This window comes from Daldinia decipiens, assembly GCF_022478715.1.
Source record: "Daldinia decipiens strain CBS 113046 unplaced genomic scaffold F4813scaffold_14, whole genome shotgun sequence".
NCBI lineage: Eukaryota > Fungi > Ascomycota > Sordariomycetes > Xylariales > Hypoxylaceae > Daldinia > Daldinia decipiens.
The window spans coordinates 646129-669649 of NW_026054557.1; the positions used below are offsets into that span (position 1 = coordinate 646129).

Here is a 23521-nt window from a genome sequence, read left to right on the forward strand (position 1 = left end):
TTTCTTAGCATGTATACCTTTTTTATCTACATATATGTATATATGTGTGTGTGTTATGTGTATGTGTACCTAAGTCATAATGTTGGCTTCACGACTATTTCATAGATATATATATTACACGTCGACTACGAAAAATAACAAATATCTGCACAATAGAGTGAAAGTACCTAAGTAGTGCCACCAAGGTAATGAATGTATTTCTAGCAAGCCTGAGCAGAAGTTACTTTGTATTTCCATATATTCGTACACATCATCTATTTGTATGTTTGTATGTAGTTCCGTACCGAGATGACCACGCATGCAGTCCGCATCATATGACTCCAGGCAGCAGAATAACGGATGGCTTATATAAGAAAGGGGCGGTGTTATACGCGTATTATTATTATATTGTATACGCGGAACGCCTATGATAAAACATTTTTATCCCTCTCCTCACAAATATCAAGATAAAAATTGTAAGCGATAACCTATGCTTTACTGTAGGATGTTAAATAAAGGGTATCAGAACCAAGCCCAGTACACGCCAACTCGAGCGACCACTCAACCACTATCAAGTACATCATCCTCCTCGCCCTCACTTCTGTTCAGACCATGTATATATATACCCAAAAAGAACCATAACAAATACAAGCTCAAAAATATATATCCAGAACCCCCCCCCCCCCCCAAACCCCTTTCCTATTCCCTCTCCAACATCTCACGACTCTCACGACTCTCACGGCCCCTGAGTAACCTGGAACATCGGCGCCAACAATTCCGGCAGCTTTGCATTCCTCAAATTCTGCCAATTCGCATCGAGCAATCCCCAGCTCTCCTCCGCACCCACAGCCCCCTGCCGCACATAATACGACCCCTGGACCGCCCACAGCGCCCACTCGCCGTCATTACCGGTGACATAATCGCGCAGACACTGAAAGTAACTATTGTCATCATCCGAGAGCCCATCGTTCGGACCGCCCGTCATCCCGAACCCGAACTCGGAGAGGATGAGCGGCGCCGTGTAGTCCTTGCCCTGGACAAGTACGAACCCGTCGAACAGCCCGTACGTCTCCTTGAGTAAATCGCAGTTCCCCTTGGCCAGCGCGAACGTGACTGTGAAGGAGTATGCGTGCCATTCCCACACGTGTTTGCCCTTCCACCCGCTGAAGTCGAGCGACTTGTTGACGCGCAGGTGTGTTAGGTCGGTGGCGCTCTGCGTTCCGCCCATGATGATTAGGAGATCTGGGTTTGCGCCATGTACGCGTTGCGCGCCCTGCGTCATGTAGTTGTACCAGTCGGCGCGGCCGTTGGTGCCCTGGAGGAGCCACTCGCGCACCTCGTTGCGGAGGGACATGCCGATTACGCCGGGCTGGGAGACGGACCAGGTGGCGATGGCTTGGAGCCCGTTGAGCCAGTCCTGCGTCTTGAAGAAGCGGCTGTTCCAGCTGTTGTACCCAAAGCCTTCATCCCACCAGCCGTTACCGTCGTCGATGTTGCCTGGTGCTTATTAGATTTTGATCTTGCGTCTTAATATCCCGCTAAGGGGTTACTTACAGCACCAACTCGCCTTGCTGACGTGGTTATCTAGAATAGTCATAACGCCCCTTTTCCAGAGCGCCGCGATGACAGCCTCAAAGACAGCGCGTGTAGTAGCGCCGTTCACAAAGGGGTTCTTCTCGGCGACCTGGGAGTACATGCTGTTCATATCGGTGGCGCTGACGTTTGCTGCGCTGGCGGCGTTGACGAAGGAGTCCGAGACGAGGACGTCCGGGTTGAGGGCATGGTCGATCGAGTACGTTAGACGCACGCAGTTGAAGCCTTGCTGGTGGATGAAGTCGGCGATATAGTCGATCGATTGCTTATTCAAACCTTCGGGCAGGTTGGCTTCCTGATGGCCGGCCCAGTTAACACAGCGCAACTTAACGCGCTGGCCGTCTGCGTCCAGGATCCATCGCGACGAGGTTGACAGAGGTAGCTTCTGAGCAGAAGTAAGGGCTGCCGGGAGCACGGTAGCTCCCAGGACCGTGAGTAGCGAGAGCAGCTTCATCTTGACAGTGTCTGCTCATCCGGTATTAAATATTAGGATTTGAGCGTGTGTGTGCCGTTATACGGGAGTATCTCTGTACAGCCAGCTACTATATTATTAGGCGTTGAAGCGTTCTCAACACCGGTCTCTCAAGTGGGCGAGTCTGGCGACACAACTGGCTACCAACAAAAACCAGACGAAAAGCGACCTGGAGTGCGGATCTTCCGCTGTATATAACATCCAGCAGGCCCAGCCGAAAGAGGACAATAATCAGAACGTGGTCTCCTAGATCCAAGACAGTATCACATAAAATGGTAGGCCAACAACCACGATGACGCGCCTTGAAGCCGAGCAGCCAGCTCTCCGCATCGCTACCTGACCCTTACCCTGCCTTACCTGCATTGGCAGCCCACCGACCTTCCCGATCCAACAGATTAATGACCAACGCGACACCGAGCCAGGGACGGATATCCTCGCCACGAGATCGGTCGAGGCCGAGACCCAGGGGTTGTACATTAAGAGAAAGTGAAAAAAAAAAGACGTGCCTGACCCCGACCCAATAGGGGACCTCAGTTGGAGATCAGGAACAAGTGCCCCTCATCAGAGACAGAAGCACATGCGATACCTACTAATTTTCGCTGTAGAAATCAAGTCTACTATACGCACTAGTAGAGCCAGGGGGATCAGCCAGCCAGCCAGCCAGCCAGCCGACGTATACCTACATATAACATTGCCGCGCTCATCTCTCTCTCCCATCCAACGAGAAGCCGAACCAGAGAATCCAAATCTCCCAAGAATTGCATACTAGCTAGCCTGCTACATAGCTAGCTGCGCAAGGGGAGCTCCAAAAATCAGAAAAGGGACAGGTCCAGAAAAAAAAAAACAAGAGGGCGGCAACGGCAATTCCATAGCCAAGGTTGCGCCGTCACGACCGAGACAAGGGTGGTCATATAGCAGACCGCATGACGGCGGCGGCTGATTGGCCGGTTTACTGACGAGCGGCGGTCGAATAGCGAAGCCAGGATTGAGGGTGGAGAATATGTGTTGTGCTGCGTAGCCGTTCAGCCGTTGGAGATGGATGTCTCTAAGAAGGTAAGTGTATGTAGGTTCGCCAAGGGTAGGAGGCACACATGTACATAGTACCCAAGGTAGGTATGTTGTGTTGCATGTCTCGCATGAGTGGCTTGACGCCGGTCGAGCTGGAGGGATGAATGCTGGCGCCGCGCCACGCCACAGTTAGCTATGGCCCGATGTAATGCTAGGTACCTAGGTACTTGATGTAAATAGGGAGGTATGTGTGTATGTATGTTAGGTACATACCTACGTAAGGTAAGTAAATAAAACCTACCTAACCTCACGTAAATGTAAGTACCTACTGTGGGAAGGAGCAATCACAATGAGGGCATATGTATATAAGATTTCTACCAAGTAAAAGTGGAGTATTAGAATCTACATAGGTTAGGTAGTTAATCTTTTCTAATACAACATCTTTTTATCCCATCATCCAATAACTACAGTATCTAGGTACCTAACATAAAATAAACCAACCCAGCTGAGATTTAATCTTGGCTCGATGGCAGGTTGCACCGCAGCATTAGCAATTCGACCTGCCGTCATCCTCTTCCACCGAACCTGATCCAGGTAGCCCGGCACGTAGCCAGCCACTACCGCGATCACCTGCCCGCCTGCCCGTCCTTAGTCTCGTCCCGGGTGACCTGCCTTCGAACGAGCTTGGCGGGTGATAACTTAATTCCAACTATTCTCCCTTCTCTCCTTATCTCCCCGTGACAGCTAACCAACTAGGTTACTTAACTAACTACCTCCTACCCGACATAGTAAAGATCTCGACGATCCCTAGCTCGCGACGATTTTCGCATATTGTTCCTGCGTCTAAGTTGGGGCGACGGTATGTGTGTGGAGCTACGCCGCCGGGCTAACTCCGACTGCTTTTCGGATCGACGAGGCTATTTTAGGTAGGTCCGTAGCTACGTGGGAAGAGCCGGCTATATCGGTGTATTTAGTTTTGGTTCTTGTTACTCCCCATCCATATCTCCCTGGCTACGTAATTAGGTTAGTTTATTTATTAGCACATAATGAGTTGAGTCTAGCACATGATTTACTATCAAGTCCTCGTAAAATGGGGGCCTACCTATGTGTCGCTTAGTTTTGCTATAACCCAGCTTCCTACGAGAAACATAAATTCTAACTGGACACAAGATGAACCGAGCCGAGCTAAGTGCGGCGCAACATTCGAATCGCTTCACCTTGTCACTCCAACATGAGGCTACACGGGAATCTATCACAGGCAGAATCTCCCCCTTGGAAATAAAACTGTCTATATTATATTAGCTAATATAGTAGCACACGGTATTATTGCATTGCAATGCTGATGGGCAGCAGTAGCAGTATTAAGTTGTACAACTCTTGTCATTATCATGCTGCAGAGCATGCGTACGCCTGGATGCTTCTTCTGTATCGTAACACTTCGTTAAGGGTAACACCTCCCTCCTATGTGAGATTCACTCTTGGCTCGTAGCACCGAGACGGTATTACGCCCCTCGCCTGTGTACCTGACCATACCACGTTCCAAATGCAGTCTCACCATATTGCTCCTAGGGGTATCACGAAAAACAATGCTTTGCATGATAACATCATGCTACTGTTAGGTTAGGGGGTGCCACGTTCCCCGACGCAGCTGCCCGCGCTTCCAACTCTCTCCGCTTGGATAGCAAACTCTTGAAAGCGCCCAGACAATGCACTAGCGTCTCCTCGTCGTGGGCGCAGTAGCGGTACGTCTTCTCGTCCGTGATAACCTGGAAGCAGTGCGACTTCGTCTTGCTGATCGGATTGATGTCCACGACATTGACAATACCCGATAGGGATAATATGAAGGAAGCTTTGTACTCGGATTCATCTTTGTAGAGAATGAGATTCCGGGGTCGGAGAACTGCCCAGCGATTCTTCCACTGCTTAACGCCGCGTTTGCTGTTTAGCAACCAGAGCCAGCCTTGCCAGACGATGCGATCCGGATCGTTCTCGAGATTAAGGCCGCTAAGTTGGCTTGCATTCCTATCTCCCAAGATTGGACGGTTGTTTGAGCTGGTTTCTATTTGCGTTCCCGATGTAGCGGGCGACCGAGCACTGAGACTCTCGATAGATGCACCGTGCACTCGTCCTTCGTTGTCAGATATATCTGAATGCGAAGCAAGTTCATTTCCAGATAGCCCCGAATAATCATTGTGCGAAAGTCTTCTCGTAGATGCTGCAGATCGCGACGGTCTCGGGTCGATTGGCTCGGGTGAACTGGAGATCGGTCTTTCGTGGTCTGGAGGTAAGATCCGTGTCGTTCCTGAACCATTCTGCAACATGGCAACGGGAGCAAATGTCTGTCGACGAATGATGGGGCTTGCTAAGAACATCTCTTCTTCCTCTTCCTCGATCTTAGCATCTGTCTTGATTAGATCCACCCATTCCTGCGCGTCCTTCGCATTCGGGGCCTCAAAGTGGTAATTTCTCGCTGGCGAGAATAGACCGAAGAGGTTATGACGTTTGTTCTTAGGGTCTTTGAGGAGCGTGACGGCGGAAAGCTCCGAGGTCCAGAGCTTGTGTCGAAGCTTGCTCTCCTTGTCCGTTTTGTATATTGAGAGAGCACTCGGCCGAAGAACAAGATAAACGGATTTCCAAGTCTGTCAAACATCACTGTTTAATACCCCAACAGCTACGATCATCGGGGTAGAATTATGATATAACGTGGCTACTCACCTTGGTCTTCTGAGTTCGCTTCTGGACGTAGCCGGACTTGAGCACACGGTCGAACTCGAAGCTTCCGTTCTGATTGACTGGGCTAGCCATCGGTGCAGCGGATTGATCTCGTAGACGGTTGACTTGGGAATTCGCGGGCGCTGCCATCGCGGATGAGGGAGGAACGCTAATGGTTGCACCTCGGTTTGATATATTCGTGGGTAGGTCGAGAGGGGATTGGGTTGCTGTCTCGGCCATGGTAAGCTCCCAGGAACGCGTAAAATAAGGCCGGTCTCCGAACTCCGGATAGGTAGGTGTGTTGTCTCCAAGTATTAGATTAGTCGAGTCAACCTCAGTCTAATTACAAATAAGAGTAACGTGTTGTTGACGCCAAAATATCGTATCTGAATCGTAATGTCAGGGGGTAGAGTGGATTAAAGTCAGAGTAGCTCAAGATAGTCGACGCGATTCATTGCTGAGCAACTGAGCAGCTGGACACCACAAAATATTAACCCGACAAAATGGCGGAAAGCCAATTAAGAATGGGGTCGGACAAGTATCAAGTAAAGCTTCTCAACTCTCAACTGAAGATTGGAGAGAATATGCGAAAGAGAAGGGAGTCAGTAGAAGGAAGTATGTAGAAGCGGCCGTAGTTAATAACCAATAAGGTTAAAAGGGCATCGGAATGCCCCTCAACAGATCAACAAGATTCAGGGTTATTGCTCAATGCAATTAACGTTTAAGTAAGTGCTTAGGAATGAATTGCGGCAGTAATGGCCAAACATTAGCAAATTAACGCGCGAATTGTAAAGTCGCAAGAAGGTAAGAATTGAGAGTTGCCACAAAAGAAATTCAATTAGTCAGAAGTGAGTTGGTCAAAATGCAAGAAGGACCCTTTGGATTGTGTAAAAATAGAAAGAAGTCAGTGGAGTTGTTTTCGTGTAGGTACGAAGTAGGTAATAATAATAAAAGTCTCCTACGTTTCTGTCGCACAAGCGCCGCCTTTCTGGAAACTGGATCCCTTACCACCCCCTACCTTAATTAAGCTCCAAACGTAACGCCAGCTGTGCCGGGACCAGGTGTTTCAGGAACTGCCGGACGCTAAGATCCTAAAGTAAGCTAACTACATGTAGCCACTGAAAGAATCTGCCTAATGAGGCTAGTAGCCATTGTTGTGGCTTTATTATCCAATCATCGCTTTTGGTCCTACACATCATCAAATGCGCCATTACGTAGGTGGATCCTACAGATGACAAACTCTCACCCGTATCTCCCGAATATTTCTAGAACGTGTTGAATAAAGTACTTTGACTTCTTTTATGGTTATATTAGTAAATAGGCTAACCTAGTAGCTGCAGGACTAATGATTCTCAGCTATCCAGTATGCTGACCTGCTCCAGCTGCCTTCTCTTTATGTACATCCGGGTCTGGTCCTTCTCCAGCTTTCGACCCGGGACCTTCGGTTCTAATACCTGTAGACTTGCTAGGGCTCGGTTGCGGATCTGGCTGCTTGGCAGGGTGGTCTCTGTCTTTTCCTGATGTTGCCTTTGTTGCCTGTTTGTGATGTTCTTCCTTCAGTTCCTCTTCGGGGTCGTTTGATTTCTTCGTTTGATCTACCACCACTTTGAAACGTACTGGACATGTCGTGAATGGTGCGTAGAGGGGTTGGTTAGGAATGATTCTACCCCTAAGGTAAGTCAAATTCCGACTAGCTCGATATAGATTCTGTTGAAGTCTGGGCATCATTTTCATCTAGTATTTAGTGGTGAGAGAATGTTAGAATTTAGAGGTCTTCAGACGAAGTCAATGAGACTCATTAGGGACGTTCTAGAAGAACGGGCTATTCTATAATTTATACGTCATGACTTCAATTCAAGCACTCCAACATCTTTTGACCTATGGACGTCTTTAAGTCTAGAAAGCCCCATATCTTTAACTTTATCGTAGTTAACTAACTAGGCAACCTAGATAGTGGAACTTATACTTTAATGTTTTAGTAACTACTAATATAATGAGACTATCAGCTCCCTAAACTACCAAGATATCTGGGACAAGTAGCTTCTAATTCTACTAGTCGGCTTAGTCTTGGCCAGGTTCATACTTTTACGTCTTAACAAAGTTCTACTCTCACTTGATTCATTGTATCCTTATGGTGGATAGTTAATATATATATTAATATCATCATATTGTAAATAAGAAAAATCAAGTCATGATATATTTATAACGTCGACTTTCCATGAAAATAGAGTATATACCATAAGAAACGAAGATAGGCCATTAGACTATGGCTAAACAGTACCACTAATAACTCTATTCTAAACTTATACGGGGGGTATCAATCCTCTCTTATCCCATGCGCTTGTCCAATCTCTAGTCTATACACAACCTACCCGCCTTCTCACGTTCCTCTATTTGTCTACTCGCACCACCAACCACCACTCCTAGCAGAAGTATAAGCAAAATCTTACTTCCCCCCCTTCGGTGCCGCAACCCTCACGCCCCTAGCGCTTCCCCAAACACTTTCCGAGACCTTGCGCGGGATTTTGCGTCCACGGAGCCTCTGATCAATAAGCCACATCCCAACCACAAATTCCGTGCGGTCTAAATATCCATGGCCACGTCTATCCACTAGGTCCCACACCTCCGCTAGCTCGTCCGGTGGTAGCCGGCTGCGTGCCCAGATATCACGCACTATCACGTTGGCTACGGCTTGTTCTAGTTCCCTTTCCTTTTCCCTTTCTTTTTCTATTTCGTTAGGAGTAGAGGTAGGAACGGACAGGGAGTCTCTTGCGTCTGCCGAAACGAGCAGTAAGCCTCGATTACTCGCCCACACGCCCTCGTACCGCTTGCGTTCGCGCAGTGTGATTTCTTCGCGCCAGCGGCGACGCTGACCCTCGTGGTGAATGTGCTTGTTGCCACCTAATTTCCCGAGAGGCTTACGGTGGTGCGAGCGGGCTACCTCTTCGTCGTCCGATTTGCTAGGCGGCTGGCGCAACGTCTGGCGCATATGTGGTGTCTGCTTGCGGGACGGCGGCTTTGGCGGTGGGGTCTTTGATGGTGTTATGCGGGACGATGCGAGAGCGCCCGCTACAATGGCATCAGTAAGTGAATCCAAGGGTAGGTTAGGAGAGCTCATGTGCTGCTGTCGCCGAGGGGGAAGTGGTGGACGATTAGCGGAGATAGTCTCTGTAGATATAGCCCGTGTTGATGGAGGCACCCTTTGCCGCGGCGTGATAGGGGTTGAAGGTCGAGATCTACTTCTATCTGGAGAGCTAGGGTGAGGTGTTGGGACTGATGACGCAGAGACAAAGCTATCATTAGACGAAGTCGAACTCCGACGAAGATCATCCTCCCGGAGGGATGACACTGTAGCTTCATCCGAGGGAACCGGATATTGCAACCTCGGCCCGAACGTTTGGCCTGGCTGCACCGCGTCTTGTGCCCGTATGTCATTTAATAGGATCTTTTGGGAAGTAGACCGCCTTGGCCGAGGCGATAGAATAACGGTGTCTGCCTTTACAATAGGTTTTGGTGGTGGAGAAGCGCGTGGTTTACCACTTGAATCTAGAGCTCTAGGTTGCGAAGGCGTGTAGGGTGTGTTCTTCGTCCTTGCTGGTGGAGGAGTAGGGGGGCGTGCCTTGACTTCGATGGCCATATTTTGAGTCGGGCGATGTCCCTCTTGGGCCGACTTCATCACTGAAACCGAAGGAGATGGTGTCCTTTGCCACGCTATATTGCTAGCCAGTCTTGATGGAGATAGGCCACTCTTAGAAATAGAACTCGAGGTCCTTGGTGGGGTCAGAGGTCGAGCCATAGATTTTATTCCAAGCGGTTTCGAACTCTCCGATGCTTCCACATCTTTCTTAACAGGATCTGTATCATCTCTCTTCTTCTTCTCAAACATCGATATAAGAGCGTTCGTAGGAGGGATTGAGGTTATATCTGTTGCTAAGTCGAGGCTCGTCGCTGAACTGGCGGCGCTGTTGGCATCGGTGCTATATTTCGGTTGTCCCCTAACTGGCTGCTGGGCGTGCGGACTCGATTGAGCTGTCTGATGATGATGGGCAGGACTAGTAGATCTGCTGGCGGCCAAGGTTGCAGCTATGAAGGATGGAGAACGAGGATCTGGCGTAGTTTGCTTACTCGCAAACCCCAAGGAGGAGGAGCTGTCATGGTTGCGATTCAAGGGTGGCTGTAAGTTCTGTACTGAAGGCTGGGTTTTTATCCGTTCGTGTTCAAGGCCACTGTTTGCACCGTGGATGCTGTTGCTACCCGTATTCTGTCGGCTAGCTGCCCGGGAATGATCTCGTGAAGCCGAGGTGGCTGCGATAAGAGCTCGGTTATCGACATTTCGAGCAGGGGCGGTGGTCGTAGGCAATTGTCTCGGCGTAGACTTTTGGAAGGCGAGTGAAGCACCTTTTAAGGCGGCATTATAGGAAGTGTCATCGTTATTTTCCGATGAGTTCGGCGGCAATCGGCTCCGATTAAGGGCCCCTGATCCATTCATGAGGCCCGTTGATAGGAGGAGACCGCCTAGGTTGGAGGCTAGAGGAAAAGGGGTTCATTTATAGGCAAGCCGTTTATAGGTAAGATATAAAGCTACTGTCGATATATTGTTGCGCAATAAGTGTCATCTGGACAATGAGAAAATCCTACATGGTAGTTGTAGGATGGAAGGATTAGGTTAGGCAGTTAACTATTTCGAAGCAGGGGCTAATGGAGTAAAGCTACGAGAGGGTTGGGAGATAGGGCTGAAAGCTGAAACAAGGCCATCTGATAAGGTTTCGTATCATAAAATAATACGCTAGAGAACCCCGACTTCCGTTGTCTGGGGTCTTACATCAGGGGTATGTACATACACTACATGCACCTAATGAACCTTGCTGTGCTCTAATCTGCAGTGCCACTGCATATCGTCGATACCTCATGTAGGCTCAACTTTAGCAATTTAAACATGGGTACTTTTACATTCACTAAGACTACATATGTATGGTAGGTAGTTTTATGTTTAAGAAGAAATACCGGCTTCAAGCCAGATCTTTAATTTCAGCTACGACGAAAGGAGCCGGAATATGAATCTCAACATGCCTATTCGCCCTCCATCTTGAACGCCTTATGAACCGACGCCGATTCCAATGTTCCTCACCCCCTTTAGCTGCTTGCTTACCCTCCGCCTACCATCCCCTTTCCGATTATGTTCCAACAGAGAGTATGTAATTCCAGGCAAGTTAGAGCTATCATGAGTACCACGATTTGGGTGCTATGCGCTATCGACCAGCTTTGACAAACGTCAAGTTTGCCAAGCTAGGACCCCCACCAAGGTGGCCTCGCGGCGAACGACATCATAATGCAATTAAAGACAAATACAAGAAGCGGAATAAGAGGCAAGAAGCAAAAACCAGTGTGTGCAAATCAGAAACAGTGCCAAAATGTGACCAAGAATATTATGTGAAAGAATCCGGAAGAGCGCCATCGCTGACAGGTTGTGAGAAGCGTCACATAAATCGTAACGGTGAGTTGCGTAACTTTTCAAAGCTCGTAATTGCTCGTTATCGCTCGTTAATGGTTCAGTAGGAAGAATAGTGAAATGCTCAGTAGGCATCTTCATCAGTCCACTCACTGCCCGAAATGATACGATTGCCTTCAGCGTCTATCGTACCGTGCCCGGGTTGCGCTTGAGGCGGAATGCCTCGATATCGCTTCGGTACATTTGCTTGCTGCCGCGAGTACGGGTCTTCTGGTGTGAACCGCTTTCCTCTTGCTGCTCGTACCTTGGCGTAGTACGCATCAGATGCGTCCGCCTCCGGCTCCGAATTATCGTCGTACGTCTCCCAGTTTTCGGAACCAGTTACCACCGTAGACGTATTTGAAATTTGTCTCGGAGGAGGTGCTTGAGGGTAGGATGACTGCGCAAGTCGCTCACTTTGTATAGACATGTGCGGATCTTGATGTGAGTGAGACCTTGCATAAGCTTGGTACGAGTCTCGCTCGTATGCTCGATCATCATATACATCGTCCGGCTCAACAGCTCGGATATGGGTGCTTGAACCAAGTCCGACGTTTCGGTAGGGGTTTACCGGGGTCTCTAACTCGGGAGGCGAGTTTAAGTCTCTCATCTTAGGCGGAGGAGCGCGCGAGAGCGGGTGTCCAGGTCGTAGTACGCCTTGGGCTCGCGATTCCGGCCGAGGTCTTTCGGGGGAGTTGTTACCATGCTTCAGATTAGACAAAGGAGCGCGAGCTGGTATCCTGGATGGGCTACCCTTCGGGTCTTTGGGTGCTTGCATACCAGGAGGCGCTCTCCTGATTGTGCCATTACCGTTGCCGTTCACTATCGGCGTTTTCGATCTTGGAAAAGTACCTGCTTTGCTAGCATTGCTGTTGGTGCGGCTAGGTGGCGGCGCTGGTTTCTGTGCCTTGTTTGCCGATGGCGGAGGGCCTGCAGGGGTCTTCGATCTTGGGCCCGGAGCCTGTCTGGGAGCTTCGGGTTCTAGAAGATCGAGGTACCTCTCCCCATATACAAGGAATGGGCGGCCGTATTCATCCTCCCATTCTTCTAGCAACTTGGCAAGCTCCGCTGCGACTTTAGGAAGCTCTTTGGCAATTCTCTTTCGCATCTTCTCCTCGCGCAATAACTTTCCTGGGTCTCGCCTTTCTCCCTTTTGACCACGCATCATAAGTCGGGATGCGTCTTGACTAGATGCTGCAAGCTCATCTCGGTCGTGAACAAGAGTACGATGCTTGTCAACTAAGGCTAGGGTAGGCGCTCGCTGTTCCTTTAAAGTCTCAAGCCGAGTGATCTCGCGCTCGTGAGCTTCTAGTAGCGCATCACTGTAAACGTCAGAGAAAGCCGGCGTAAATTCGAGCATCTCATCCTCTGAGAAGTATAGCGTATCCCATAGCTCCTGCAGCTTGCATCGCGCATCTTCCACAAACAAATGTAAATTCTGTCGCTTAAGCTCGTTCAGCCTAGCTAATTCGTCCTCGAATTCGTTGATTTGCCGGACGCCACAGCCGCGGTTGCCATTTAGAAACGTCTTACGCTCTGCTTCATCGACACCCAGCTTCTCCCAAAGCGCCGCAACGGACACCTTGAGGTCTTTGAGGCGCTTTTCGCGATTCTTCTTCTCCTCCGCCAACTTGTCTCTCTTATTACGAAGTCTAGACAGATCTTCCTCGTGTAGACCGAGCTGCTCAGGGGCATCGCGATAATACTTTACAATCGCGCCGTCGGTTTGAGCTTGAGGCGTACCAAGCTCTGCCCATAGCTGGATAATATGCTCCGATAGAGACTTAACTGTATTTACACGTCGGGTGTATTCTTCGTAGACTCGGGTAAATTCATCGTCTAATTTATTAACGTATGAAGGGGAAAGATCGAAATTCGGGGGAATAGACTGATTCGGGCCCGTGGGTGGTAAAGTAATATTTATGAATGTAGGTTCGAGATGGGAAGAGTAAGATTCCAATGCCTGTACAAGTTCTGCAAGTAGATTAGAACGAAATGCCCTCTTCGGAATCTCCCGCGATAGTTGAGTTCGACTTACTCTTAACTTGCTCGAATCGCTCACGGTGAAGCTTGCTTATCTGCATATGCTTCTCTTTCAGCACTGTTAAGCATCTTGTAAGCGGAAAAGTGACCCGAAGATCGTCACTCTCGGGTGTGTAGCTGCGTTGTGACCTGGAACCGTCTAGGGACGCTTCCATTTGGTGGATTACGGTGATAAGCCTTTGCGCCTCTTCGACTAATTCCTTCTTTTCTACCGTCACCTGTTTCACTTGATTGTTCAAGGTCTCCGAGAGCGCTGCGAAGAGCTTTGGGGTTCTCCTATTAGTTTTTTGTCGACGCAATCGATTTAGTGTAGCTCACCTCCGATTCTCTGGTTTCGCGATCATGACTAGTAACGCCAATCTCATCGAAGAGGCCATGGAGCTGACCGATTATGGTATTAACCTGCTGGGAAAGATAGCTCGCGTCCATCTTGAATGCGATACCAATAGAAGATGGCCAAATGGCTAATTGTTTGTATTCATGAATTGTATCAAAGTTTTGTTAGGAATGTCAAGCAGATTTGAAGCTTGCAAGCGGCGACGCACCGGCCCTACCGCAGATTGTGGCTCAATATTAGAGAAATCTGGTCGAGTTAACGAATGAGTCTTTTCTGGTTATGCAACCTAGAAGCTTGGTGAGGTCAGTCGGCGCATTCCAGGCGATCAAGTTACGCCAAAGCGATTTCGTGCGTTTTTCGTGCGTTTTGCATGCGCAAGTGGCCTCCGGAGAATATTTTTGCAAAGGGTCAAATGCAAATGCAAGTGATGCAAGTGATGCAAGCGATTTCGCAGTTGATAGTTGATAAGATGATGTGTCTCGCTTTTAGAGGCCGGCCGAGACGTTGTCTAAGAAAAGCAATATGGAGGGGAAGATGAAGTAAACCCATTCAGGCAGATCAACAATCGAGCGCAACTTATTATTTGCCAGTTTCCCGCTAGACATCTCCACTATTGTTACATGGGTTGTCGCCACGGCAACTACTCTATTTAGCTCAATACAGCTCCTGCCGTTTCAGTTGTGCCCCACTTAGAATCAAGATTCCCCGTGTAGCCCTATCGATAAATATCGACTGCCTCCAATCAAAACAAACGTTGGTTTCCAAAAGCAGGCAAATTCGATCCCGTCACATCTTTTTATGTACCTAACATAGTCCTGCGAGGAATCTCATCTGCATGCACGCGTCGAGGCGAGGGATCCTACCCGCATGTCTCGGACCTAGCCCGTTTCCTATGCAACCTATGCAATCTATGCAACCTATGCAGCATATCAAGCCACAAACACCCGGTAACAACAACCCCATATCCTGCTTTTTTCCTTTTTTCCTTTTTTCCTGTGGATCACGACAAGGTTGGCGGCGCATAAGTCTTCGAACGTGTAGGTATCGAGAGCATGATATTCAAACAAAACAATAGTTAGACTGCATATACGAATGCGCCTAGCCGATTATCTCTACATATGGATAAACGTAAACTCCGCGCAAAGAAGAAAGAAAACATGTTACCGAGACAGTTCATAGTGCTCTCCCTTTTCAAGTCATGTTTGAATTATAGCATTTATTACCTACCTACCAATATACTTCGGCCCGTTGCAGTCTCGCTTAAGATTACATGTTAGTGTCCCAACTCTTTGTTTACTTGTGCTACACAATAGGCATCTTTAACAAGAGACGCTTATGTCTTTACGTAATCTTCCACTTTATAATACTAACAACAAACCCCATGCCTTTTTTTATTATTAATGGTTATGTTATATAGATCAGCGAAAAGGATAGAAATCACCAAGACTTAAGTACCTAAAGTATCCCAGATTTTCCTAATTCCTTAGGTTGATTCATGGGAATCAAGTGGCATGTTGAGGCTTTGCTAGATGTATAATAGGAGCTTTAGTAACAACAACTATTATACTATACTCCATGTTCTTGTAAATCGTGTATCAGTAACATAGATGGAGTCAGCTCAAGCCAGAGCTTGCACTGAGGTAGAGGTAAGCTAAGTTGTTGGTACCGCGATATGTAAGATGATACCAGGATGGTGAATCCATGACAATACAAACGCCGCTTACAAAAATATAATCATATAACTTGACTACGCCGTTTAAGCAAATAATAATAAACTTTATTATTAGGTATATATGCCTTTGGACTGAGTTAGGCGATTTTAACATAAGTGTTATTAAATATAGATGTATGACTCACCGTGTATGAGCAATCTTTGGGTGAAGTTATTAAATTAACATAATATGTAATATATTATTGATGCTAGTTAAACTACGAGTATTCACAATGTCTATAAGAGAATTCAGAATAAAAGCCAATATTACAGGATTGCATAGTGATTAACAAGTTATTTCATGATCTGTCGGCTTATATAGTTGGCCTTGCTAGAGGTTCCTTGCTACGTTGTGTCTATCTCTTGGACTTGCACTTGAACATGATACAATGTAAACAGAAATACTTGCAAACATATTCTATTAGATATTGATCATTGTAACTTACGCAACTAGACAGCTACATTTTTCATACAACCTTGAAAGCTTTTGCGCCACGAGCTATTAGTGACTGTCTGTACAATGGTTTGAAGCAATTTGTGTTGAGGGTTCTTTACTGAGTTGCGCTTTGTTGTTCATACCAAAGTTTCACAAATAGTAATAACAACTAACAGATGTTGGCTTGTTAAACGCACAGTTTAAATAGAAACCCTTATGTTACTTCAACCTATGTTGGTAGTGACAACATTCAGAGGTTTGAAGTCAGTAGGGTTAGTTAATGACATATCATCATTTCTGTATACAGCAGGGTGACCTATTCGTGGAATAGATTCATCGTCCCTAGATGGCTCAAGAGGTCGTAATTTTGCGACGGGGTATGCTTTAATACGATATGCAACCGGCCAATCAGCAAACCAAACATTCTCGTGACAGCATGTCTTCTGAGTTCTTCCCACGTCATTCCTCGTCCTTCTCCCATCACTGATTCTCATCACTCATTCTGGTAACTGCAACTACCAAGTAATTCAGGGTTGAATCACTGCAATACGTACTTTTGTTAAACCCCGCGGATCACGGCGTGAGCGACAGTCAGGTGGGCTTGCGAGGGACAGTGAGTCTTCAAAAGGACCACAAGCATACGGAAATGGTTTCAGCTCTACTACATAAACCAATCCTCCTTTTCCAATTCTGCCGACCCTAACCATCCTTCAACAACAAATTATGGCAACATCACCATATTCTCCTCTGTCGTATAACCTTCATCAAACTGCACTACCTTCATCATGCGTATGATCAAAAACATTCTAGGCAGCCTAGCCATGGCTGGGTTCGTCATTGCATGTGGCAACGATACGGCAACTACTAGCACTCCAACCAACAGCGCCCCAACCAACAACGCCTCAGCCAACAGCACTCCAGCTAACGGTACCCCAACCAATGGTACTCTGACCAACGGCACAATACCTTTACGAAATGTCGTATACTTCGACCAGTACGTGTCACTTTCACCCCTAATGCCATGATAAACTAACATAATTTCAAGATACCACACGGCCATGCTGCCAGGCAGAGACGTAACGGCAGGTATAACCCACGTCATCATGGCCTTTGCCAACTCATCTCTCTTCGCCGCTGAGACGGTGGGAACTTACGAGCCGTTCATGCCACTTGACAAGGTCCGCGCCATGTTCGACAACGGAACTCAGGTCGGCATCGCGATCGGCGGATGGGGCGACACGGCCGGCTTCTCGAAAGGTGCCATGTCGGAGGAGAGCCGCAGCACATTCGCCAAAAACGTCGCGACGATGATAGAGACCCACGGCTTCGACTTCGTGGATATCGACTGGGAGTATCCTGGCGGCAACGGCGCCGACTACAAACAGACTCCTAATTCGGATAAGACAAGTGAGATCACGACCTTCCCGCTGTTCTTACAACAGATCAAGAACGCCATCTCCCCCAAGCAGCTCTCGATTGCCGTCCCTGCCATGCAGCGCGATATAATGGCCTACTCAGGGCCCCAGGCACCGTCGATTTTCGCTGCCGTGGACATGGTCAACCTGATGTCTTACGACATGATGAACCGTCGCGATGGCACAACTTCACACCACACATCCGTTAAAGGGGCTATTAACGCCACCAAAATGTACCTGGACCTAGGCCTGCCGCCCTCCAAGCTCAACCTCGGCTTCGCATACTACGCGAAATACTTCATGACGCCACCTGACGCGAACTGCACCCAGCCAATCGGTTGTCCCGTCGTCTCGGCCGAGAACGGCGACGGCTCTGATGCAGGTACCTCGGGGGCCATGACTTTCGAGAAGGCCCACGTGCATCCCCCGACACCGCCTCAGAACATGGCTACGTCTAACGACGGCACCTGCGGCGCTGGCACGAGCTTCAAGTGCCCCGAGGGTACTTGCTGTTCTCAATACGGATCCTGCGGCTCCACGACCGAGTACTGCGGCATGGGATGTCAGTCCGCATACGGCATCTGCAAGGCCCCGGACGTGATCGCTTCATTCGGCAAGGCGCTTGCGAACGGCCAGCTTGACAACACCGAGGGCGGTATGTGGTACTGGGACGCGGACAGCAAGCTGTTCTGGACCTGGGACTCGCCGGAGTTAATTGTCCAGAAGGTTAGTGGGATTGTCGCGCCTATGAAGCTGGGTGGCGTTATGGCTTGGAGTCTGGGCGAGGACAGCGATAGCTGGGAGCATGTCGGGACCGTCGCGGCGGCTGCTAGGGTCTTTAGCAAGCCTATTGCCATCCAGGAAAGGAGTGACAAGGGGAGCTTGCGCAGACGGACTGCGAAGCCCCATAGTCATGGCCATCGATTCGCCCATTAGGGGCCAGGGGGAATCTTCTCTGATGAGGATATCAGACACTAGGATTCGGAGCATTGGAGGTTGGGGATTAAGCACGGATTTATGTGCTCGGGTTTTAAGATATCCCAGTTAGCATGCTGGCCATTATTCTCTTCGCGGAGTATATTGCCACCTTAACTAGCCATACGTAAATAACATCGGTTGGCTAGATTTACTGTATGACAACTACCTCTTGTGTGATGATACTTGATAGTGAATGTTTGCGTAGAGTGGATGAGCTGAATTGATGTCTCGATGCTGCTTTCCCAGCACGATATCCTTAGACGCTTTCAGACACCTCCTTCGTGTCCTTTACGAGATCCTGGTACATAGCAGCCCGTTTTTCCAGACTAGAGCTAGTATCTTTCCCAAGGGGGAGAACGAGGCTTAACTTCTTCCCGAAGAAAACCCCCGTGCCGTCAACCGCCTCGATGATTCGCTGCGCGACAGCGGCTGGTTTCGAAGCCGAATCGAGAGATGCGGGCGAAAGGAGGAACTGCTCTACCTGCTCGAGAACAGTGCCTTTGTAAGTCTCGCTCAAGGGAACTGTAGCGAGTGAGTTAGCGATCACTTCGAAATATGAGAAGTCTGAGTGACTTTTGATACGTACGGTGAACGCCTGCGCCGGAAGGCTCTCGCGCCTCGGTATCCATATTTCCAGGGATGACGAGTAATGTGCGAATATTGAACGCGGCGACTTCTGCCTGGAGCGTCTCGGTAATACCTTGACGTGGTCAGTTCGTCCGGGACAAACACCAAACTGGGTAGGGGGCTAGAAAGAGGACGCTTTACCTCCAAGAGCAAACTTGGTTGCTGCGTAGATACCTAGACCCGGGACCATCTCCAAAGTTGACGAGCTGCTAACGTTGATGATGGTTCCCGAACGGCGTGCCCTCATAGAAGGTAGAACGGCCTTGATCGTACGTAGAGGGCCTAGGAAATTGGTCCTGAATATACTATCGATATGGTCGAAGCTATCTCATAGTATTAGTTATGTATATTATTTCGCTCTAAGACCATAATTTCTGGGTGTTGGCCTACTCCGTGTCTTCAATGCTTCCAAGCATGATCCATCCGGCGTTGTTAATTAGGACGTCTATTTTCCCATGGAGCGCAACGACAGACTGGACCTGTGATTCCACGTCGTCCCCAGCCATCTCGAGCTGGAGCCATGTTCCGCCGAGGGCTTCGATCTCTGCGAAGGCGGGAGTTTTGGCTTTGTTACGATAGCCTGCGATGACCGTGTGTCCAGCTTTCAGGGCAGTTCTGGCTATGTCGAGCCCAAGGCCACGGGAAGCTCCTGTCACAAGCCAGACTTGTTTCTCAGCCATGGTGATCAAAAGGTATTAGTTAGGATAGATAATAATGTATTAGGTGTTGGAATTCGAATTTGAGGGTGAAGTGATCCTGTCAATATTTGGTTCAACTTGAGCAGCTATGAATTGGGTTATATAGACATTTAAGCTATTTACTTCTAGACCTACTAACTATAGACTCTCATTACTTAACTATCGATGCCTGTGGGTTCACTTACGATATGCGTCGGAATTACAGAAATCAGCATGACTGTTTTCCCATTATGTTGGTGATGTTCAGCTTAACCCGACGGGAAAGGTTATAGTCCGAAAAGATAGCGTTTTGATGATACTAGGGACCCCAGTGCTAGAATGACATACATTCATATACCTTTCTTCATATTGACCAAGGTGTCCTTATCCCGGATTAATACGATAGCGGCGGGATATGTTAAAGGTCTGTCCGTCTATTCCCAAGGTCAAGCATTTGATCTATCCGAGCAGTCCCAGAACTATTATATCATTTCCACAACAAGTATAGTAAAGTCAATAATTTGGCTTTGTAGTTTTCACTTGGTAGTTAGTTGTTCTATTCATCTCCTTTAAATGCGGCTTGGCTTAGGGAGGTAAAGATCCGGGGAGAGGTTTTGTCCGTCGGGGACGTGAAGCGCCGTAGGAGCCATGGCTTTACTTATTATTAATACTCGAGTCAATTAGTAATTAGATTCTGCCGAGTATTTTGGATTGATGTTTTTGGATTGATCCTATGGTTCTGAATAAGGAATATCTTAACCTAGGTAGGTACCTAGTCAAATGGATATTGCGATGCATGAAAAGGTTAGTGCTCTAGGTTATATATGTACGTAAAGGTAAATATCTTATTATCCCGGAAAGAAGCTATAAAGAGTGATTTAACCCCACTTTTGTTACTATCTTAGCAATTTCTCTAGGTTAGGTTAGTCCTTCCCTTCTTCCTTCCTAAGAGCATTCGATGTCTAAAACTTCCTGTCGGTTGAAACTCGGTGATATACTTTGGTGCCTGCAATTTACATAATCTCGGGGCGAATTGTACATACCTAATGCACCTAGTTACAACTAAATTCTTGGGAGAGAAGGTTCTGTACATAACATAAGGTAATCGCCAAATGTTCTCAAGTTCCCAATATCAACAACATCACCTCAAATCCTTTCTCCGATGTTCATACGGTGACACTCATCTCTAGCTTGCCTACTACTGGCTAGATGGGCAAGCCTCCGCGACGATGCGGGAATTCATGGATTACATCCAGTCGGTCTTTTATGCTGCAACAGGCTGGAATCGTGATAATAGCTATTCTTCGCTCAATGCGACGTCCGATGCTCTTCTGAACTTTCCGACGCCTCGTGGTCTTCGCCTAACCCTATCTTCTCTCGCAACATCGCAATTCGCTACTTCGTATCAGCTCGGCACCGTGGGTGTTGTCGACGGCTCTGTATCATACTTATACTCAACGGTGCCTCTCAATAATGCCATCGCCCAGAGTGAAAAGATACCCTTACCAGACCTTTTACGGAGTTACCGCCCACTTGCCGAGTTACCTCGTCGAGCTGAGGAAGGAGGACAGCTAGAGGGAGGGTTGATCAAAGATGGACTTGCATATGGGAGACTTTATCTCCCTGCGTCCATGTTGGAGGCCCTGGTAGTTAGGAGGATTTCGCCTACGTTACAGTTCCAGCTTAGTGCCGTGTCAAATCAAAAACTACGGAATGGAGGTACCATGCTGGGCATGGTACAGTACGACAAGGGTCGCTATGCGGTTGAGGGTCTCGCATCAACCGACGGTGGTTTGCTTGGAGCGCGCGCGTTATATAATTCCGGCGGTGATGTGGCTCACTTAGATACACAAACGCAACCAGCGACTACTAATGGGAACGGGACGGGTAACGGCGAGAGAGAGCGCATTTTCGGCCGGTTCAGCACTGGTGCCGAGTTCTACTACGGAACGCTAAACAAGTCAGGAGGGATGAGTGTTGGAGCACGATTTGCGACGCTGCCTACGCACAAAGGTACTCCCCTCACTGCGACAATGACAGTCAACCCCTTGATGGGAACTATTAGTTGGAGCTACGCAGTCATGGCTGGTAGTTATTGTTCGCTTGCATCGAGGATGGATTTCAATGTTTACAGTTATGAAAGTGACTGGGCTGTGGGTATGGAGCTCTGGAGAAAGAGAACGGCCTGGTCTATCAACCAAGAATTGGAAGAAGTACCAACGCCAGTGAACATCACGCCCGAGAGGGGTTTCCAGGAGAAATTGGAATGGGAGTTAGATGGCCCTTCGTTACCCTTGGACGCGGCTGAGATTCTATCACCACCGGAGCCAGTCGCTCAGTCAAAGAAGGAGAGAAGCTTCCAAGCTAAGATGGAGTGGAGGTTAGACGATCCTGATGTGGATTCGACAGTATCAACCACCAATGAGAATGATGATGATGAAAACGATGATCAGTATTCGGGGGTTTTGAAAGCGCGCCTAGACCAGCATCTCAGGGTTGGTCTTTTATGGGAGGGCCGAGTCAAGTCTTTGCTTTTTAGTCTTGGCAGTAGTATTGACCTACGGCGACTTGACTCGCCTTTCCGCACACTTGGACTCGAAGTACAATTCTCGGCATAAATATGCCAATAAGATAAGCCTAAACCCTCCAAAATGGCTTTTGTGGCGATTAATCAGCGTGTCTGTGTTGCTGTTCAACCCGAATGTGCGACATCATTGCTTGACAATGGATTGGTGACACGGTCGCAATTACGTCCCTGATAGTACCCTGACCAATCTCAGGGGCTGACGTGTATCGACAGCATCCTTCCTGAGGCATTCTTCCCGTACGATGGACCTATACTATACTGTGGTCGCACCGATAAAAGAAGATTTGCAACCATGAGAAGAGAAGCGGATTATATATTATTTTCCGGGCCATGATACCTCTCTCGGTGACCCCGGGGTTAAAATACCTTGATGTCTACCTACGTAACCTAGGTATGTAGGATAATTCGACTGGACCCCTGATGCGTCTTTAACGGCCTTCAATGCGTTCTCGACCACATAACGAACACCTTTGTTGTTGCATGCAGTAATGGGACCCAAGAGACCGGGCAGTCTAATTGGAATATCTCCATAGATACTCGAACCACATGTGGTGTCGCTTTAGAACCTCGCAACTTGGCACGCCACTATGCTGTCGCAAGGACAACCACCTGCCCGCCGCGGTCATGGGTTTGAGCTCCCTCTGTTACCATTGACGGCTTTGCCCTGTGCTGAGAAAGGGGTCGTATTGGAAGAAGCTTGTTGAGAGGCTACTGGTCTAAGATATATTGACCTAATTTCTCGGCATGTTGTGGTGCAACACGAGCTCCTTAGGATTTACCGAGCCTTCGCTTTGCTTCTTGTATGTCGAGAGCAAAATTGGTGTATAGTATGAATCATGATAGATATGACTCTTGATCATGACTGGATGCTACATAGCTTAATCGACTAGAAAATGCCATGTATAGCAAACTCTGCACCATAGCACAGAGATGAGATAGGAAGATTAAATCCCAGGAGACTGGATCATTTTATTTCTTCAGCTATGATAAGGCATTGATTCATGATGTGCTGTAAGTTTTGATAATCAACTTAAGATGGGGGGGTTAGGTTAGGAGGTTAGGAGGTACTCAGGTACAATCCATTGATGCGCCAAGTTGAATATTGAAGTTCAGCTGTGGGGGTACGTACTGGAGGCTGAGAACCTTGATGGCTAGCTGAGATAGGATCTCGGCATGAGAACCCTGATGGATAGGCTAATGCACGGAACCCCTCTAAAAATGCCTACCAACTGACGTATCACGAGCCGGGAATCTGGAGATAGCTTAGTCATGACCTGTATACTTACACCTAATTGGACGACTTCGTACAATATGGATAATGAATAAAGGGTCAACCTATTCAATGAAAGAAATACCGCCGAAAAAAAACACCTGATCTTAGGGGTTAGGACAAAGCAGATTTTTTTCTTATAGTTTCTGCTGTGTGTTGGTGGTACAGGATGAGCCTTGAACCTTTTT

General features: G+C 48.1%; 8 protein-coding genes across 8 annotated transcripts; 2 read left to right on the forward strand and 6 right to left on the reverse strand.

Annotated features, from left to right (window-relative positions):
• Positions 1-582: 582 nt before the first annotated feature.
• On the reverse strand, positions 583-2158 carry F4813DRAFT_59436 (glycoside hydrolase family 5 protein). Its single transcript, XM_049248672.1, has 2 exons — positions 1534-2158; positions 583-1476 (listed from the first exon to the last, which is right to left on the reverse strand). The coding sequence occupies exons 1-2, from the start codon at positions 2024-2026 to the stop codon at positions 716-718; spliced, it is 1254 nt and encodes a 417-aa protein (XP_049100207.1). The 5' UTR covers positions 2027-2158; the 3' UTR covers positions 583-715.
• A 2498-nt stretch (positions 2159-4656) lies between these two features.
• Positions 4657-6004, reverse strand: F4813DRAFT_389025 (PH domain-containing protein; the record flags this gene model as incomplete). The annotated part of the gene is made up of 2 exons (XM_049246772.1): positions 4657-5691; positions 5768-6004. The coding sequence occupies 2 exons, from the start codon at positions 6002-6004 to the stop codon at positions 4657-4659; spliced, it is 1272 nt and encodes a 423-aa protein (XP_049100208.1).
• A 1007-nt stretch (positions 6005-7011) lies between these two features.
• F4813DRAFT_357846 (uncharacterized protein) lies at positions 7012-7784 on the reverse strand. The gene has a single exon (XM_049243163.1). The coding sequence runs from the start codon at positions 7496-7498 to the stop codon at positions 7121-7123; it is 378 nt and encodes a 125-aa protein (XP_049100209.1). The 5' UTR covers positions 7499-7784; the 3' UTR covers positions 7012-7120.
• A 142-nt stretch (positions 7785-7926) lies between these two features.
• On the reverse strand, positions 7927-10491 carry F4813DRAFT_357847 (uncharacterized protein). Its single transcript, XM_049243164.1, has one exon. The coding sequence runs from the start codon at positions 10251-10253 to the stop codon at positions 8211-8213; it is 2043 nt and encodes a 680-aa protein (XP_049100210.1). The 5' UTR covers positions 10254-10491; the 3' UTR covers positions 7927-8210.
• Positions 10492-11328: 837 nt separating this feature from the next.
• Positions 11329-13817, reverse strand: F4813DRAFT_59484 (microtubule associated protein-domain-containing protein). The gene is made up of 3 exons (XM_049248673.1): positions 13614-13817; positions 13291-13558; positions 11329-13226 (listed from the first exon to the last, which is right to left on the reverse strand). Exons 1-3 carry the CDS (start codon positions 13722-13724, stop codon positions 11338-11340), a joined length of 2268 nt encoding a protein of 755 aa, XP_049100211.1. The 5' UTR covers positions 13725-13817; the 3' UTR covers positions 11329-11337.
• A 2673-nt stretch (positions 13818-16490) lies between these two features.
• On the forward strand, positions 16491-18278 carry F4813DRAFT_59496 (carbohydrate-binding module family 18 protein). Its single transcript, XM_049248674.1, has 2 exons — positions 16491-16773; positions 16825-18278. The coding sequence occupies exons 1-2, from the start codon at positions 16565-16567 to the stop codon at positions 18128-18130; spliced, it is 1515 nt and encodes a 504-aa protein (XP_049100212.1). The 5' UTR covers positions 16491-16564; the 3' UTR covers positions 18131-18278.
• Positions 18279-18428: 150 nt separating this feature from the next.
• F4813DRAFT_389029 (putative short chain oxidoreductase/dehydrogenase) lies at positions 18429-19479 on the reverse strand (the record flags this gene model as incomplete). Its single annotated transcript, XM_049246773.1, has 4 exons — positions 18429-18694; positions 18759-18872; positions 18941-19122; positions 19190-19479. The coding sequence occupies 4 exons, from the start codon at positions 19477-19479 to the stop codon at positions 18429-18431; spliced, it is 852 nt and encodes a 283-aa protein (XP_049100213.1).
• A 968-nt stretch (positions 19480-20447) lies between these two features.
• F4813DRAFT_59504 (uncharacterized protein) lies at positions 20448-22654 on the forward strand. The gene has a single exon (XM_049248675.1). It carries the CDS (start codon positions 20706-20708, stop codon positions 22092-22094), a length of 1389 nt encoding a protein of 462 aa, XP_049100214.1. The 5' UTR covers positions 20448-20705; the 3' UTR covers positions 22095-22654.
• The last annotated feature ends 867 nt before the right edge of the window (positions 22655-23521 follow it).